Raw genomic sequence first — 14,464 nt, forward strand, 5'->3', positions numbered from 1 at the left:
CATTTGCCTACTTGTGGGATGCACAGTTTGGCTCCCTAAACAATGTTCCCGTAAATCTAGCAGGCTGCTAGTCTGATCTCAAGCCAGTGGTATGGCAGAGGATTGAAAATTAGCTGCAGTGTGCACATCACGGTCTTTAGGTCTGAATACTGCTGCACAGAAGCATGGAATGTGCTGGAGGTCAGGGAGTGAAGCATATGATTTCCCTCGTGAATGCTGAATGCAGTACTGAATCCAGTAGTGGTTCGCAGTCTTACTGAGCTGGCCGGCAGGTAGGATCAGAATCAGGTTTATTAGCACTGACACATGAAATTTGCAGCAGCAGTACATTGCAATATATAAAAAGTTACTATAAGTTACAATAAAAAATATATAAGTAGTGCAAAAAGAGAACCCTTCCTGCCGAAGGGTTTCAGCCCGAAATGTTGACTGTACTCTTTCACATATATGCTGCCTGGCTTGCTGAGTTCCTCCAACATTTTGTGTGTGTTGCTCACAATATAGTTAGGTGGTGTCACGGGTTTGTGAATTGTTCAGAAATTTGACGGATGGGAAGAAGCTGTTCCAAAAACACTGAGTGAGTGTGTGTACCTCTAATGGTAGTAATGAAAGAGGGCATATCTTGGATATCCTAATGATGGATGCCACCTTCTTGAGGCACCACCTTTTAAAGATGTCCTTGAAGGTGGGGAGGGTTGAGCCAGCTCAGTCTATAACCCTCTGAAGTTTATTCTGATCCTATGTATTTTTGTCTCCATACACAACCAGTCAGAATACTCTCCATGTTTACAAATTTGCTTGAGTGTTTGATGACATACCAAATCTTCTCCAACTTTTAGTGAAATTTAGCCGGCAACATGCCTTTTTCATAATTATATCAATATGTTGTGCCCAGGATAGATCTTCAGCCATGTTGACATCCAGGAACTTGAAGCAACTCACCCTTTCAATAGACAATAGGTGCAGAAGTAGACCATTCGGCCCTTTGAGCCTGCTCTGCCATTTTGAGATCATGGCTGATCATCTACTATCAATACCCGGTTCCTGCCTTGTCCCCATATCCCTTGATTCCCCTATCCATAAGATACCTATCTAGCTCCTTCTTGAAAGCATCCAGAGAATTGGCCTCCACTGCCTTCCGAGGCAGTGCATTCCAGACCCCCACAACTCTCTGGGAGAAGAAGTTTTTCCTTAACTCTGTCCTAAATGACCTACCCCTTATTCTCAAACCATGCCCTCTGGTACTGGACTCTCCCAACATCTGGAACATATTTCCTGCCTCTATCTTGTCCAATCCCTTAATAATCTTATATGTTTCAATCAGATCCCCTCTCAATCTCCTTAATTCCAGCGTGTACAAGCCCAGTCTCTAACCTCTCTGCGTAAGACAGTCCTGACATCCCAGGAATTAACCTTGTGAATCTACGCTGCACTTCCTCTATAGCCAGGATGTCCTTCCTTAACCCTGGAGACCAAAACTGTACACAATACTCCAGGTGTGGTCTCACCAGGGCCCTGTACAAATGCAAGAGGATTTCCTTGCTCTTGTACTCAATTCCCTTTGTAATAAAGGCCTTCTTCACTGCCTGCTGCACTTGCTCGTTCACCTTCAGTGACCGATGAACAAGGACTCCTAGATCTCTTTGTATTTCTCCCTTACCTAACTCTACACCGCTCAGATAATAATCTGCCTTCCTGTTCTTACTCCCAAAGTGGATAACCTCACACTTATTCACATTAAACGTCATCTGCCAAGTATCTGCCCACTCACCCAGCCTATCCAAGTCACCCTGAATTCTCCTAACATCCTCATCACATGTCACACTGCCACCCAGCTTAGTATCATCAGCAAACTTGCTGATGTTATTCTCAATGCCTTCATCTAAATTGTTGACGTAAATCGTAAACAGCTGTGGTCCCAGTCAAAACTTCAAGCCGAGACCCTTCAGCAGGACAGTGAAGAGTTCTACTCAAGGGTCTCAGTCCGATACATCGACTGTACTTTTTCCCATAGATGCTGCCTGACATGTTGAGTTCCTCTAGCATTTTGTGTGTGTTGCTTGGAACTCCAGCATCTTCAGATTTTCTCTTGTTAGTGTTCAGTATAGTCTACCTGACTTCTTTAAAAAGTAAGCAAAGCAAATGTATTTTCCCATTCATGAATTAATGCTCATGTTCTTAATTCATGTTATGCTTTTTAATTTATTACCTTTAGAAGATTTTATTTAAGCTGTTTTTTATGTCATTGTAGGCAGAGATACTGGGAAAGCCTTAAAGAAAGCATGAGCGTCAGACGGGAAAAGAGTTGGCTGGGTTAGAGGTGCGAACCTCTCCATATGATTGTAACAGCACTCTCTCCAAGCCAGTGGGAACTGTACAACTTCAACAAGATAGTGTGGGAAAAAGACCATAAAATTCTGGAGCAGAATTAAGCCATTTGGGCCATCAAGTCTGATCTGCTGTTTCATCATAGCTGATCCAATTTTCCTCTCAGCCCTAATCTTGTCTTCTCCCCGTATCCCTTCATACCCTGAATCTAGGAATCAGGAATCTATCAACCCCTGCCTTAAATACACAATATTACTTGTGCTCCACACCTGCCTGTGGCAATGAATGCCACAGATTCAGCACTCCCTGGCTAAAGAAATTCCTCCTCATTTTCGTTCTAAAAGGACGTCCTATTCTCAGGCTGTGTCCTCTGGTCCCACTGTTGGAAACATCCTCTCCACATCCACTCTATTGAAGCCTTTTCAATATTTGATAGGTTTTAATGAGGTCACCCCTCATTCCTCTAAATTCCAGTGAGTTGAGGCCCAGAGCCAGCAGATGCTCCTCATCGGACAAGCCTTTCAAACGCGGAATCAGTTTTGTGAACCTCCTTTAAACGCTCTCCAATGTCGGCACATCCTTTCTGAGATAAGGGTCCCAAAACTGCTCAGAATACTCCAAGTGAGGCCTCGCCAATGGTTTTTGAAGCCTCAACAGCCCATGTTTTTATATTCTGTAGAAGGTGCAATCCTGGCCAAACATGATCTAGCACATTTATTTCACATGAATCAAGTTCAAGTTTAATTTTTATGTAACCATTCATGAATACCTATGAAAACAGCCAAATGAAACAGCATTCTTCTGAGGCCAAGGTGCAAGACATAGTACCAACAGTCATGTACAAGGCATGTATAGCATATATAAAAACAGTAAATGTACAGTCACACACAAAAAAACATAATATAGCCCAAGTTCTTAAGTCTGTGGATGTTGTCAGCAAGAATAGGCCTGCAGCAATCAACACAATCCAGCTTGTGTTCCACTGAGTGAACACACTGGAGGGTAACACCAATGGTGGGTGGGGGTGGAAAACCAGCCCCCAATCCAGCCACTCCACCTCCAACATTTTCTCTCCTGGGCAGCTGTAGCAGGTGACACCGTGACATGAGACCTAGTCTGCATTACTGCCCTGGCCATGCAGCTCCCCAGCTTGCCAATAAACCAGTGAACCAGATTTGCAGTATTCTACATTGCCAATGTGCAACAGGGTCTTGCGATCACAAGAAAAATGTCCAAGAAAATCACTTGCTGTTAAACTGCACACTGCCTTTGTGCGCCGACATCTTTCTGTAGGAGGCAGTGACACCGCTGCACCAAGACCAGCTCCTCTGTCAGTGAGCAACTCACTGATTGGGTAGACCTGTGGTACTTTAAGTTCTTCATTCCAGCAGTGTTTCACAATCATAAAAAAGACGTTTTTAAAAAAACACTGTTGATTGGCCCAGCAGTGGCCACTGCATCTGGGTGTGCACTGGCATGACACTATTACAACTCGGGTTTTGGTGTTCATTTCTGGTATCCTCTGTAAGGAGTCTGTATATGTCCTCCCCATGGAATGCATGGGTTTTCTCCAGGTCCTATGGATTCCTCCTGTAGTCCACAGATGTACCGAGTAGGTTAATAGGTCATTGTAAATTGGCTTGTGATTAGTTTAGGGTTAAATCAGGGTTGCAGTGTAGCTTGAAGGTCCAGAAGGGCATAATCTGTGATATTCTCCAAAATAAATTAAGTCTTACTGAAAAAATGAACTATAAATAGCTACTTGAAGATAATTGTATGTTTGTACACTTTGAGATATTCAAGGACAATATTATAAAGATTCAGTCCAAACAAATTTGTCAAAAGTTAAGGAACATCTAACTCAGTACCCTGATGGTTATCAAGGAAAATATAGCACAAAAATGGGAGGTTTATGAATCTGAATTCAATGCTATCGAAAGCCCAAAGTGAAGTGCAGTGGCCTACAAGACTATGGATGAGAATAGGGTCTCACTTGAATTTAATGTGATGTGTTAAATAGATGCCTTATTTTCGATAATTCTCTGATTCTAGGACCTGAGCTATAGAGTATTCAGATTCCTTGTTCCTTCTCTTTTAGAATGTTTGCTGCATTCTTATTTATGAATCTGCTTCTGCAATCCTGATCTGATCTGGAAAAATTATTAATGTCGTGGATTTTTCATTGTGGCCCTTTAGTTACCAGTCCTCCTGCCACTGGAAGCAGTACCTCTCTCATGTTATCTCCTTGCCTACCATCACCTCCCTCTGGTGGTGCTCCTCCCTCCCAACCCCCCCCCCCCCCGCCACTTTTTCTTTCTTCCATGGCTTTCTGTCTCTTTCACCAATCAACTTCCTAGCTCTATGCTTCATCCCTCCCCCTCCAAGTTTCACCTATCATCTGGTGTTTTTTTCTCTCCCCTCCTCCACCTTTTAAATTTACTCAGTTTTTTTTCACCAGTTCTGCCAAAGGGTTTCAGCCCGAACCGTTGACTACATTTTTCCATAGATGCTGTCTGGCTTGCTGAGTTCCTCCAGCATTTTGTGTGTGCTCCTCTGGATTTCCAGCATCAGCAGATTTTCTCTTGTTTGTGATTTGATTACTCCTCTCCTATCCCATCTGCTTAACAAAGTTCAATAACCATCTGCTCTTATCTTGCCATAAAGTTATCTGCCTAAGGCGGCACGGTCGCTTAGCAGTTAGTGGTTCAGTTCCTGCTGCTTTTTGAAAGAAGTTCTTACATTCTCCCCATGACCGCAAGGGTTTCCTTTGTGTGCTCCACTTTCCAAGAGATATGGATTAGTAGTTTATTTGGTCACAGGACTGTAGTTGGGTGGGATGGGATGGGTTAGTTACTGTGCTGTACTTCTAAACTAAATAGAATATGGACATCTGACCAGTTATACAGTATTCCCTCCTCTGCCCATTAAAAGTTTTTTTTTGTTGTCTATTGTATCAAGCAAAACCTGGTTTATTTCCATTTTCCTCTTATTTACCACACAGAGCTGTTCCTTAGTATACTAGGTATCATTGTGCAAGAAGGGATTTTGGGCAAATGCCTATCAGCAATATACCAATTCACAGGAGTGAGCTTAACTCACATCAATGCATTCTACACTCCATTTCTTCCCTTCCACTAGCACATTTTGACATTTTATTGCTTCATTATAGTGTGATTTCTGATTACCTTGTGCCTAGAGAAATTGCAGATGGTTATGCCCACCCACTCTGCTGAATGTCACATTGCATTGAACAAACCAGCATATGTATTCACTGTTAACATTTTTTGTCCACAGGTAGAAGAGGAATTATGGGAGGAAGAATTCTTGGAGCGTTGTTTTCAGGAGATGCTGGATGAAGAAGACCAGGAATGGTTCATTCCAGAACGGGATTTGCCAGGCATCAACCAGATGCAACAGCAAATGAATGGACTATCCATAAGTGAAAGCAACAAGACAGAGGATCTTGTGGTAAATAGTAAAAACAATAATGCACCCATTTGAATGTGTGCAATGTCACTTCATCAAATTTTCTTTCATCTTTCTCTGTTCTAACCACAACAATCCCAGCTCTTATAGTCTTGCTTTGTAATCAAATTTCCAATTTCCCAGCATGGTTATATAAAAAAATGTTTCTGCACTCTTTAGGGTCTGTATGTTCAAATTGTAATGCATGCAGAATTTGTGACCAAACACAGGACATAGGAACAAGGGTAATCCACTTGGTCAGCTTCCCCCACTTCTTTCCATTGTTCTGTCATTTTCTCCTCAGTAAAAACGAACAGAAAGACTCATTAAAAATCTCTTCCATTTCCTTTGGTTCTACAATCAGATGGCATTCTGATCTTCAAAGAGATTTGTTCACTCCCTAGAAATCTTTAATATACCTATAGAATATCTTGGGATTTTGCCTCACCTTGCTTGCTAAATCCACCTCCTATCCTCTTCTTGCACTTGTAACTTCTCTTTAAGTGCACTCCTACACTTGTGGGCATCGAGGGATTTACTAGTTCTCAATCATGTACTCAGTGTATGCCTGTGCATAAGTCATACATTATCATTGGAATATATCCTACTTATTTTGGTGTCCATGAGCACACACCTGAAGGTGGTTAATAGAAAATGGAGGCAAGAACTGATACCCAAGAGAATATAAGTTCAAGGTGAGGGTCTGGCCATTGAAAATTGGAGTATGTAGAAATTTCTTCTCAAGTGAGTGGTGAATCGCCAAGATTCTCTGTCTGAGTGGATGGTAAAGCTGAATTAGTAGTATTTAAAGTGGAGGTGGATAAATATTTGCCAGATCAAGGAGTAGAGGGGTGTGGAGAAATAGCACAAGAGGAATTTTCAGGCCAGTGTAGATCAGTCATGATCATATTCACTTTTATATGATGTGAAATTTGTTGTTTCATTCCAGCAGTACAGTTGGAACATAGAACAGTACAGCACAGAAATGGGCCCCCACACCTACAATGTTGTGCTGTACCAATTTTATTACTAGTCAAATGGCTACCTAAGCCAATGACTTCTCCGTACACAATGTCTATATCCTATTTTCCTCACTTTCTTTTGTCCATCTAAATGTCTCTTAGAAGTCCTTAATGTATCTTCCTCTACCACCACCCCAGGCAGCGTATTCCAGGCATCCACTGCTGTTTAAGAGGGGGAAAAAACTTGCCCTCATATCTCATTTGAAATTAGCCCCTCACCTTAAATCATATATGTCAAACTCAAGGCCCGCGGGCCAAATCCGGCCCGCGGTGGAATTATCTTTGGCCCGCGAGATAATATCTAATTACTATTAAAGCTGGCCCCAGTAATCGAAGCGCCTATGGCGTATGATATGGCTAATGCTGAGTTTATTCAGGTACCAGGTTTTCAGGGGTTTTAGTGTTTATTCGGCAGTCTTGCTCGGCAGTCTTCTTCATAAGAAACGGAATTTGTAAAGTGAAACACTTTGTAGTTATAGCAGAGACTAAGACACATGAGAGCAGGCTGAAAAAACGGAGGCAACGAAAGCTGCGTTCGCACGCGTCCGACTGATCCAGCCCGCATGAAGCTGCATTTTGCTCAATCCGGCCCGTAACCTAAAATGAGTTTGACACCCCTGCCTTAAATGCATGCCCTCTTGTATTAGACATTTCAACCCAAGGAAAAAGATGCTATCTGTCTATTCTATCTAGAAAAGATACAAAAATCTGAGGTGCAAAGGGATTTGGGGGTCCTTGTGCAAAATTCCCTAAAGGTTAATTTGCAGGTTTAAGTCTGGTGAGGAAGGCAAATGTGATGTTAGCATTCATTTCAAGAGGGCTAAAATATAAAAGCAAGGATGTAATGTTGAGACTTTATAAAGCACTGGTGAGGCCGCACAGAGTATTGTGAGCAGTTTTGGGCCCCTTATCTTAGAAAGAATATGCTGAAACTGAAGAGGGTTCAAAGGAGGTTCACGAAAATGACTCCAGTATTAAACAGCTTGTCACATGAAGAGTGTTTGATAGCTCTGGGCCTGTATTGCCCATTGCTAGTGGAGTTTGTGGCTGTTAGATGCAGACCATTTTATTTGCCACGGGAATTCACCTCTGTTCTTATATTCGGTGTCTACATTCCCCCCAGCGTTAATGCTAAGGAGGCGCTCTGTGAACTGTACGGGGCTATTAGCGAACTGCAGGACGCACACCCTGATGGACTGTTTATTGTCGCTGGTGATTTTAACCACGCGAACCTTAAGTCAGTGCTCCCCAAATTCCATCAGTATGTGGACTTTGCAACGAGGGGGGAGAGAACATGGTTTACACAAACATCCCTGACGCGTACCGGGCAGAGCCCCACCCCCACCTCAGTTACTCAGACCACATCTCTGTTATGTTAATCCCAGCATACAGACCGCTCGTCAGGCGCTGCAGACCAGTTCTGAAGCAGGTGAAAACCTGGCCAGCAGGAGCCATCTCTGCTCTTCAAGACTGCTTTGAGCACACTGACTGGCACATGTTCAGGGAGGCTGCAACCGATGGCGACTTTACCAAGTTAGAGGAGTACACAGCATCAGTGACCAGCTACATCAGCAAGTGCATTGATGATGTTACTCTGTCCAAGACCATCACTATACGCGCCAACCAGAAGCCATGGATGACCGCGGAGGTGCGTGCGCTGCTGAGGACCCGCGACTCCGCCTTCAGAGCAGGCGACAAGGCAGCTCTAACAACAGCAAGGGCCAAGCTGTCCCGAGCCATCAGAGGGGCAAAGCGTGCATATGCCCAGCGAATCCACAGCCACTTCCAGGACAGCGGTGACAACACGCGGCACATGTGGAAGGGCATCCAGGACATTACCAACTATAGGACAACATCACCTGACTGTGCAGGTGATGCCTCCCTCCCAGATGTGCTGAATAACTTCTACACCCGGTTTGAGGTGGAAAATGACGTGGCAGCGAGGAAGTCCACCCCTCCTACAAATGACCAGGTGCTGTGTCTCACCGTGGCCGATGTGAGAAGAACCCTGTGCAGGGTCAACCCACGGAAGGCTGCTAGACCAGGCAACATCCCTGCTAGAGTGCTCAGAGGATGTGCAGACCAGCTAGCAGATGTTCTCACTGACATCTTCAACATTTCCCTGAGCAGCGCCACCATTCCAACGTGCTTCAAGGCCGCCACCATTGTCCCCGTGCCGAAGAAGTCCTCAGTGTGTTGCCTAAATGACTACTGTCCCGTTGCACTCACATCCATCATCATGAAGTGCTTCAAGAGGCTCATCATAATGCATATCAACACCCTGCTGCCACCCTCACTGGACCCCCTGCAGTTTGCGTACCGTCCCAACTGCTCAACAGATGACGCCATTGCCACCACCCTCCACCTGGCCCTAACCCACCTGGACAAAAAAGACACACGTTCAGATTCTGTTCATAGACTTCAGTTCAGCATTCAACACAATCATCCCTCAGAAACTGATTGGAAAGCTGAGCCTACTGGGCCTGAACACCTCCCTCTGCAAGTGGATTCTAGATTTCCTGACTGGGAGACCTCAGTCAGTCAGGATCGGGAGCAGCATCTCCAACACCATCACACTGAGCACGGGGGCCCCCCACGGCTGTGTGCTCAGTCGACTGCTGTTCACTCTGCTGACCCACGACTGTGCTGCAACACACAGCTCGAACCACATCATCAAGTTCGCCGATGACACAACCATGGTGGGTCTCATCAGCAAGAACGACGAGTCAGCTTACAGAGTGGAGGTGCAGCAGCTAACAGACTGGTGCAGAGCCAACAACCTGTCTCTTAATGTGAACAAAACTAAAGAGATGGTTGTTGACTTCAGGAGGGCACGGAGTGACCACTCCCCACTGAAGATCGACGGCTCCTCAGTAGAGATCATTAAGAGCACCAAATTTCTTGGTGTTCACCTGGGGGAGAATCTCACCTGTCTCTCAATACCAGCTCCATAGCAAAGAAAGCCCAGCAGCGTCTCTACTTCCTGCAAAGGCTGAGGAAAGTCCATCTCCTGCCCCCCATCCTCATCACATTCTACAGGGGTTGTATTGAGAGCATCCTGAGCAGCTGCATCACTGCCTGGTTCGGAAATTGCACCATCTCGGATTGCAAGACCCTGCAGCGGATAGTGAGGTCAGCTGAGAAGATCATTGGGGTCTCTCTTCCCGCCATCACAGACATTTACACTACACGCTGCATCTGCAAATGAAACAGCATTATGAAGGACCCTGTGCAACCCTCATACAATCTCTTCTCCCTCCTGCCGTCTGGGAAAGGCTCCAAAGCATTCGGGCTCTCACGACCAGACTCTGTAACAGTTTTTCCCCCCAAGCTATCAGTCTCCTCTACCCAGAGCCTGGCCTGACACCTTGCCCTATTGTCCTGTTTATTATATATTGTAATGCCTGCACTGTTTTTGTACACTTTACGCAGTCCTGTGTAGGTCTATAGTCTAGTGTAGCTTTCTCCGTGTTTTGTTACGTAGTTCAGTCTAGTTTTCATACTGTGTCATGTAACACCATGGTCCTGAAAAACGTTGTCTCATTTTTACTATGTACTGTACAGCAGTTATGAACAGCTGAACAGCAGTTATAGTGGAAATGACAATAAAAGTGACTTGACTTTGTATTCACTGGAATTCAGAAGAGTGAGAGGTGATCTAATTGAAACCTATCGAATGGTGAAAGGCCTTGATAGTGGATGTGGATGGGATGTTTCTCTGGTGGGTGTGCCTAGGACCAAAGGACACAACCTCAATGGAGGGACATTCTTTTAGAACAGAGATGAAGAGGAATTTCTTTAGTAAGAGAGTACTGAATCTGTGGAATTCATTGCCACAGGCACCTGTGGATGCAGAGGTTGATAAATTCTTGGGGAAGGCAGGAGATTGGAGCTGAAAGGAAAAATAAATCAGCCATGATGAAATGGCAGAGCAGACTCAATGGGTCAAGTGGCCTAATTCTGGTCCTGTATCTTGTGGTCTCTATCTCTGGTAATCATATAAACCTCTATCAGATCTCCCCTCAGCCTCTGGTACTCCAGAGAAACAAACCAAATTAGTCCAATCTCATTATAGCACATGACCTTTCATCCAGGCAGCATCCTGGTAATCCTCTTCTGCACCCTCTGCAAAGCTTCATCATTCTTCCTATAATTGGGCGACCCAAACTGTATGCAATACAATTATATATGTGGCCTAACTAGAGTTTTATAAAGCTGCAACATAACTTACTAACTTTTGAACTTAGTGCCTCAACTAATAAAGACAGGCATGCCATATGTCTTTTTAACTACCTTATCAATGTGTGTAGGCACTTTTAGGGAGGTCTGGATTTGGACTCCAAGATCCCTCTGCTCATGACACTGTTAAGAGTTCTGCCCTTTACATTAAAACTCTTTACATTTGACATAAGGCATAACAATCTCTAAATTACAAAAATAAATAGATTAAAAAAGGATAATGAAATCATGGATAATTACATTATCAGTTGGCAGAGGAGGGGTAAACATCTTTTCAGGCTCCTATACCACCTCCTGGATGGTAGCGTAGGATTTTGTGAATAAAATATATGAGAGTCGTTTTAGGTGCTCAACAGAAGCCGCAGTCCTTAACCTCCATTACGAACGAACTAAAAGCCTTCCACTGACGTCAACAGTCAGACACTGTCTTTTAAAGTGAATGCAGCAACTCAATGACAGTGTTTGTGAATGATGTAGAACAATTTCTATTATGAACAATAAGTGTCATCTGTCAGCCTTTACATTACCCTACGTGCCCCCCACAACACCAAGAATTCACAAAACAGGCAAATCAGCACGGCAAGTCTGTCTGGAGCTCATATGAGCCACCTCTGATTTGGTCTGTATATGCACTGGTTGGAGTAACAGCAGGTGCCTCTGGCTTGTCCAAGGGTGTGCTGACACTCATGGTCATGTGATGCAGGGGGGTATGGTAGTGGAACCATCCAGGTCTTACTGAGCCAGTTTAAGGCAATTGACAGAAATACTGTATCATGGTGGACAAAAGCAAACAAGGTAGAATGTAGGTCAGTCAACTGGAATCCAAGTGTGCTGTTCACCATGATGGGAGGTTGGAATAGTATAAATGAATTGAGTTTAGTGAGGTGGATGGAATGCTGCTGAGACACCAAGCAGGTGGTGGTGAAGTCAGGAATCAAATGACCCGGCACCCTTAGCAGCTGCCTATAAGCAAACTCGGCTGCAGAGGCCTGCAGATCCTATTTTGGAGCCATTCTGAGCCCCAGCAGGATCTCCAAGAGATGATCGTGCCAAAACACATCATGGGAGTCCCTCAGAGCAGCCATTAAGGAATGGTGGAACTGCTCCCGCCAGCCATTGGATTGTGGGTGATATGCTGCAGTGTGATGCAATTTTAAACTGAGGTTTTGGGCCACTGCAGCCAGAAGTTTGATGTGAATTAGTGAGAACAGTCAGATGGGGTGCTGAACTGAGCAACCCAGGTATTGATGAATGCCCAAGCCATCTCCGCAGGTGTCCCTGACGCGAGAGGGACAACCTCTGGTCCACTATGGTAAGGAAATGCGTGAAACCGCAGGAGGGGGTGTCAGAGGACTAACCAGGTCCACATTGATGGGGTCGAACTGTCACTCAGGAACTTCAAAAGGTGTTAATGATGTCCAAACATGATTATTGATTTTTTTTGCCTGCTGACACACAACACAGGCTGCATTCTAGTCATGCATGTCCTTCCTAAGAACATGCCACACAAACCTTAAAGCAACCAGTTTCTTTGAAACCTTCCTGCACGGATGCGAGAGGTCTTGAAGGAGATAACAACAGTATGCCTCTAGTTGCAGGCACTATGGGCAGGGGTGACCAGTTGAGACATCGCACAGGAGGGCAACTCCTGCATCCCTAAACTTGTCATTAGCCAACTGCAGGCCCGTGATGCTGTCCTGTAAGCCTGGACCTCTGAGTCAGTAGCTTGGTCAGCTGCCACGCTACCATGTGTATGGCATCAATGACAGGACTTGAGAGGCAGTCAGCCACAGCATTATTTTTCCTTTCGATGTGCTATATGCCAGTCATGAATTCTGAAATGTAGGCCAGGTGCCACTGCTGCCTTACAAAGTGTGAAACACTTTGGCCATCGCCTGCACAAGTGGTTTGTGGTCAACCAACACCATGAAATGCTGGCCTTCCAGTGGAAAACAAAAATTGCAGATGGCCAGATGGAGATGAGAAGCTCGACGTTAAACGTGCTGTACTTCCTCTTGGGGGGTGGGGGAGGAGGTGAAGGTAGGCAGGCAGCTGGCTGAAGTTGAGCAGCTGCCACATGCCTCCAACCAACTGTTCATGCACAGCACCCACAGCATAGTGTGAGGTGCCAGTAGTGGTGATTATAGGTGCACTGGGGAGTGGATACACCAGTAGGGTCATGTTCAGAAGAGCTCATGTGGTGGTGTCAAATGTACTAGTCATGTCTGCTGACCACTCAAGCACACAATTTGGGGAAGTGCCTTTAAGAGCGCTATTGAAGGGGAACATAAGTTCAGTTCATGAAATGAAATGATGATAGAAGTTCACCATACCTCAAAACTCTTGTAATGCAGGACAGTGAAAAGTCCATGGTAGTGGCATGGTTGACGCACTTCTGTGGATATGCAGTGGCTGAGAAAGTCAATAGTAGACACCCAAACTGGTATTTTGCAGCATTCATAATCAGCCCATTTGGGCTTAAGTTTGCAGAGATGAGATGTGTTCATTTTTGGATGCGTTGGCAACAAGTATATCATCCAGGTGTCTTTTAACATAGAGTCCATTAGTCACTGTGCTGTATTTTTCAGTACAAACAGTACATGCAGAAACTCAAATAGGCCAAATGGGGTTATAACAGCGGTTTTGGAATGACCTCAGCACGTACAGGCGTCTAATGGTAGCCACTGATTAAATCCACTTTAGAAAAAAATCATCTTTCTGGCTAAACATGCCAAAAACTCTTGAATATGTGGGACTGGGTAACAATCTGGTGGTGGCCTTGTTGAGGTAGTGGTAATCGGAGCATCCATGGCAATGACCATCAGGCTTAGGAACCATGTGGAAGGGTGAAGCCCAAGGGCTATTTGACTGCATACAATGTCAAGCATTTCCATGTTAGCAAACTGCCTTCATGCTGGCCTGCTTTTCTGAGTCCAGACTAAGCGCATGGTTGTGGACCAGTGAGCCAGTATAGAAATGTGTTGCTTGACCCCATGCTTTGTGACAGTGGTGGAAAATATGGGCTTGATGAGGTTTGGGGACTCAGAAGTTCATTAGTTCCATTTAATATCAGAGAAATGTATACAATATACATCTTGAAATTCTTTTTCTTCACTAACATCCTCAAAAACAGAAGAGCTCCCTGAAGAGTGAGTGATAGTTCAAACGTTAGAACCCAAAAGCCCTCCTGTTCCCCCCGCCATGCAGAAACAGCAACAAAGCAACAACTTTTCCCCACCCCCACTCACTTCCGCAAAAAGCATCAGCACCCTCAACATACCAGGTATGCAAAAGCAAAGCCCCCAATAAAGACCATGATCTGCAGTACAGTTGGCCCTCCGTATCTGTCAACCAACCACGGTTCGAAAATACTCAAAAAAAATTCCAGAAAGTTCCAAAAAGCAAAACTT

The 14,464-nt window shown here is 44.7% G+C and overlaps 1 protein-coding gene across 2 annotated transcripts in view; it reads left to right on the forward strand.

Moving 5' to 3' along the window:
- paip2b (poly(A) binding protein interacting protein 2B) overlaps positions 1 to 14,464 on the forward strand; it is a 118,804-nt gene that overhangs the window by 92,281 nt on the left and 12,059 nt on the right. For both annotated transcript variants that reach the window (XM_073042082.1, XM_073042081.1), the window contains one exon: positions 5,623 to 5,796. In XM_073042082.1, the coding sequence (XP_072898183.1) occupies positions 5,623 to 5,796 (174 nt within the window). The remainder of the gene's footprint in view (positions 1 to 5,622; positions 5,797 to 14,464) is intronic.

This window comes from Hemitrygon akajei, chromosome 4 (genome assembly GCF_048418815.1).
Source record: "Hemitrygon akajei chromosome 4, sHemAka1.3, whole genome shotgun sequence".
Taxonomy (NCBI): Eukaryota; Metazoa; Chordata; class Chondrichthyes; order Myliobatiformes; family Dasyatidae; genus Hemitrygon; species Hemitrygon akajei.